General features: G+C 38.0%; 1 protein-coding gene across 1 annotated transcript in view; it reads left to right on the top strand.

Moving 5' to 3' along the window:
* The window catches only part of dtx3la (deltex E3 ubiquitin ligase 3L a), a 19,730-nt gene extending 14,527 nt beyond the window's left edge, over nucleotides 1–5,203 (top strand). The window contains exons 4-5 of the mRNA XM_008438251.2: nucleotides 3,658–3,872; nucleotides 4,769–5,203. Coding sequence (XP_008436473.1) covers nucleotides 3,658–3,872; nucleotides 4,769–4,838 — 285 coding nt within the window. The 3' untranslated portion in view covers nucleotides 4,839–5,203. The remainder of the gene's footprint in view (nucleotides 1–3,657; nucleotides 3,873–4,768) is intronic.
* Nucleotides 5,204–5,415: the final 212 nt, after the last annotated feature.

Raw genomic sequence — 5,415 nt, 5'->3', positions numbered from 1 at the left:
CAAGAGATGGGAGTTAAAGCTCCGTCTCACAGGGGACTCCGCCAGASGTTCCCAGCAGACCCTCACTACACGTTTGGGCCTGCCAGGTCTGACCGKCTTCCTCCCCCGCCACCGGAGCCAACTCACCACCAGATAGTGGTCAGTGGACAGCTCCGCACCTCTCTTCACCCGAGTGTCCAAGACATACAGCCGCAGATCTGATGACAAAATTGATCATCGACCTGCAGCCTAGGGTGTCCTGGTGCCAAGTGCACATATGGACACCCTTATGCTTGAACATGGTGTTCGTTATGGACAATCCGTGACGAGCACAGAAGTCCAATAACAGAACACCACTCGAGTTCAGATCGGGGGGGCCGTTCCTCCCAACCACGTCCCTCCAGGTCTCACTGTCATTGCCCACGTGAGCGTTGAAGTCCCCCAGCATCCCTTCGGTGAGGGATGCTGTCAAGCTGAAGATGGAGTCCTATCAGTGGGTAATCTGAACTGTTGTTCGGCCCGTAAGCACAGACAACAGTCAGAACCTGTCCCCCCATCCGTAGGCGGAGGGAGGAACATCCAGTCCAGAAAGAGGGACCACCCTGGACACTACAAAAACACAGCAAACAAAGAAAGGAAAAGGTGTTCCAACAATACACAAGACAAGACACTGCCACCACAGAAGCCTTAGTCCCTAAAAGAAAGAAAAAAAAATGAAACAATATGAGTAAAACAGTGGTGCAATAGCATTACAATGTTGCACTTTATCCCCTTAGTAGTGCCATCAATGGTCCCGGCAGAAGGGAAAGTTAGGATTTGTCTTTTAAAACAATTTATAGGAAGGCAAAACAGCAGCGAGTGTCACTCCAGGTACAATGCTGATGAGTCATCAGAAGGTTAAAAAGAATAGAGCAAATAATTAATACAACTGCTAACAAAAACATAACTTGCAGCAGCTGCTTACATGTGACCTGATAAATTACTGCACTGCCAAATAACCAGATCCCCAATTCCGTCTAGATGCAGTGCAACTGTAAGAAAACGCTATGTGAAGGTTTTGTTTACATGGGGTAGATGTTACCTAGCCACGCTAGCCCTTACCTTCGTGTCAGTAAACAAATGAATGGACAGATTGGTCCAGACATTGGAAGTGCAGCAAAGGAGGCTAAGCAGATGGACCAATTAGCATTAACTACTATTAAAGCCGACAAAAATGATAAAACAGTCACGCTTACCCAGAATAGTGCAAACAAAGGAAGCAGATTGAGTTGAAGTTACGACACAAGCAGCCTCATGACAGGTGAAGGCTTGCTTATGTGCAGCAGCTGAAATTGGCCTAAAAGTGGCAGCGTACCATTTATGCTGCAACATATGTATACCTGCATGCAGTATGCAAATAAGTTGCTTAAATTTTATTTATTAGTTTTAGCTTAGTGAAATGTCTCTCCCTATGAACAACAGTTACAGGCAACATGCAAAATATACATGAAGCAATCCAGACTTCTCAAACAATGTTATGTAGTTGCATTTTATTCAAGCTGTAGTACATAACTTTAATAAGAAATGTTTTCTCCATATTTATTAAAGCTGTCWCCATGYTGTGCCAGTTTGTTATGAGACAGATAATCTGTGAATAGATCAATCTCCTCCACCTCCTCCCTGAACTACTATTACTATCTAAAGTAATGCAACGTTCTGACCAAAAACAACCAATCARAAYCAGTAGGACGCTATTAGTGCTGTCAATCAACCTCATTCATTCACTGCTAAATGTGCTAATGGTGGAGAAACAACTTATCGTTACAGTAAAAATGTTTATCTACCATCATTGGTATAGCATAGCACAGAGCGAGGCTGAGGGAGGATGAGCAGCACCACATGAGATTGTGATTGACAGCTCTAAAACTCTCCTGCCACTGACTGGTTGTTTCTAGCGCTGGGAGAAAGCAGATGAAATAATTTTTTCACAGATTATCTCTCATGCCATACTGTCACAATACACCATATTTTCCACACTATAAGGCGCAAATAAAAACCTTCAATTTCCTCAAAAGCCGACAGTGCGCCTTATAATCTGCTGCGCCTTATATTGTATGAAAAAAGTTTTAAAATAGGCCATTCATTGAAGGTGCACTTTATAATCCAGTGCGCCTTATAGTGCAGAAAATACGATAGTGATAGTTTTAACAAATATGTAAAAAAAAATTTTTTTTATAAAAGTTACATACTGTAGCTTTAATTTCACTTAGTAGAGGGAAGGTTAGGAGGGACGTGGGTTAGAGCTGTTGCTGACTCATTCATCTTTTGTTAAGTGGTAAAAGGTACAAGGGACAAGTTGAATATATGAATATGTTGGTAATTTCTTTCCTTAATTCATTAAATGCTAGAGAAATCGAGGCAAACAGTAGTCTGTAGCTAAGCTAATTATGCTAAATGGTTGATAATCTCACAGCCTACCCACCTCTCTTGGAGAAAAACTGTGTTACAAATTCACACTCTTACCTTATTCTATCTCCCTCTCTTTTTCTGAAAACCTGATTTTTTCATTTTTTTAGTAGCATAGTAACTGCCACAGTCGTTCTTGTCTTCTACTGACTGCTGCTGAACAGCGTCACTGTCAAGCGCTAAGCAAGAACGAACATTTCATGCAGATCCAGGGGGGTTCAGGGCAAATATGTGCTTTTTGGTCTGGGAGTGGAAACATTCAATTTTTACTGCTAAAAACAATTTTAGAAAACACAATATAATAAATTTTGTAATTGACAGGGCCCCATTTATTTTTATTTCTATGAACAGAAAAAAAGAGGAAATAAATAAGTTGCGGAGGGCCCCCTGTTGGTCAGAGGCCCTTATAATTGTCATGACTTTCCCCCCTATACGGCGCCCCTGCTGACACCTCTTTAAAAAAATAAACCTTGTAAACTGTCACAATGGAGTAACTCCCCCACTCAGATTCTTCAGACTAGCCATCAGCAATTAGCAAACACCTGGTGGAACTTGACATCCACTGAACTCAAGATAAGCTACTTCGCCATGAAACACTGGTATAAAACATTTTTTAAAGTTTGACAGAGAAGTTTTTATGTGATGACTTCCTGAAGTTGGAGTTTTAGAACATGCAAGAGTTTCAGAGACAAAGGAACAAATTAAAGGTGTTAAATAATAAAGTAAAATTTCTTTTAAGTCATATTTAATATATACAAAATTTTTTATAAGAACTGACGTAACTATTTACTTGATTATGCTAAAGGCCTGCAGATTACACTAATTCCTTAATATAAAAGAAAAGTAGACAGCAGTCCATGCTCACTAGTACCTCAAACCCCACTGAAAGGCTGAGCGTTATGAGGTGAATAGGACCCAGTTATCTGTACAAAGCAAAAAAAACAGTTCAACAGACCAAACATGATCAATTTCTTGCCAACACAAAACATTTTGGGCATACTTAATTTTGTTCTTTTACTCTCCGTATTGAGTGAGAAAATATTTTATTAATAAAACCTTTGATAAGATTAATCTTTACACAAATGAAAATCTACAATATAAAACATTTAGTGCAACTAAGTGATTTTGTTGGAAAACATATCTAAATAATTCAACCATCACTAATAGCTATAAAGGTTTATTGTAGATAATGTGTTTATTTTACCACTAAAACCTTGTTTGTTCTAACTCAAGGAGAAACATCCCCACCCTGGCCAGCCATATGCACAGAAACAGGTGTGTACATACCTCCCTGAAAACCATGAGGGGCGGACTGTCGTCACTTTGCTGGAGAAGGCCTTCAACCAGCAGCTTTTGTTTACCATTGCTACCAATGAAAGTGGAGAAGATGTTATCACACCAGCCTCTGTTCCACTAAAAATACAACATGAAGAAGAAGGAAGCATAATGTAAGTTAACATTATTGAGTTGATATCAGACAATGTTGGGGACCAATTTCTAGATGATGGAGATCCATATTAACTATGGCACTGCCTCTAACTATATGTTCATATAGTTAAATGCAAGGGAAGCACCATGAGAGTATCCAACCATCAAACCAAAGGAAGGAGACAGGTTCTGTGTCCTGGAGATGAATGCAATTTTATGTGAAATGTTTGAAACAACCCCTTAATTATTGGACTGTTGTCTCACAAAACTGTGTGTTTGACCACAATGGCATTTGTTATACTTGGAGGAGATGCATTCAGGTCATTGTACTTGTGAAGTATTGAGTATGCAGTGTACATCATCATGTTGGTGTTATTCTGCTAAAAGAACTGCTATACTTCACAGCATAGATGGCATCAGAAATATATCTTCCAGTAAATGTGTCTGACATCAAGCTGTGTGTAAGCAACGCAAACTCAGTTCCACCCAGTTTTGTTAGGAGGAAAGAACCAAAATCCCAGCAAACTGTTGGGAGAAGCTTGTGAAAGGAAGCTCGAAACTACACAGTCTAAAATTCATTTCTAAGAAAAGGAAACTTCTGAATTTCAATTCAAAAAAATATTGAGGTATTTCTAAAAATATTAGAAAGTTTTGGTTTTATATAAATTACATGTAAAAATTTTGTTTCAAATCTATATTATCTCTCATAAAGCTAATGTGATATAAAAACATGGTAATCTGTCACACTAGATCTATTCAGTTCTGAAAAGTAAAGTTACCAAAGTTTAGTCTGTGATGTAGCAACGTTGTTTTTAATTATTCAGCAGCTGGAAAAACATCATCACATTTGTGATTTATTGAATGTGTGCATACAGCAAAAACATGCATTAACAGTGTCCTTACGATGTTTTTTCAGTGATGGCTACCCTGATGCAAACTACCTGACGACATTGAGTAAAGTACTGAGAAGTAAAGGCATCAAGTAAGACATGATGGGATTCCCATTACTGCTGGGATGATTGAAGTCACAGGCTCTAGTTTAAAACAAATACATGTCAATAAGGATTAACTACAATATTTCCACTTTGTGAATAATTAAAATATATGTTTATGAAATGTTTGATGTATTCTGCACACAAGATTTGAATAAAACTATGTTTATATGTCCAAAAAGAAAAGATTATATCACCCTACTTTTGCATGTTTTTTGTTTTGCAAAGATGCACAATGCTTAGACATTGTGCATCTTTTTCTGTCCTTGTTTCCATCTGAAACTGTGCTGTGTCAGATGAAATTTATTAAATGTATATTGGGAGATTATTGCATGTATAAATAAATAATTTGTTAAAGATTTTTTTGTCATAATGTCAATGCTGCATGTCAATGATTCAGTGCAATCTGCTTAGATAGACTTTCTAAATTACTTTGAATAATTAATTGAGCATACAACACTGTTTGCTAATTTGTTTCAAGTTTGGAATGTATGTGTGACTGAATTTAAATTATTTTTGTAAAGTGCCTTGAGATGGCATTTGTTGTGATTTGGCATTATATAAAGAAAGT

This window comes from Poecilia reticulata, linkage group LG20 (genome assembly GCF_000633615.1).
Source record: "Poecilia reticulata strain Guanapo linkage group LG20, Guppy_female_1.0+MT, whole genome shotgun sequence".
NCBI lineage: Eukaryota > Metazoa > Chordata > Actinopteri > Cyprinodontiformes > Poeciliidae > Poecilia > Poecilia reticulata.
This window is presented reverse-complemented; position numbering and strand designations above follow the sequence as displayed.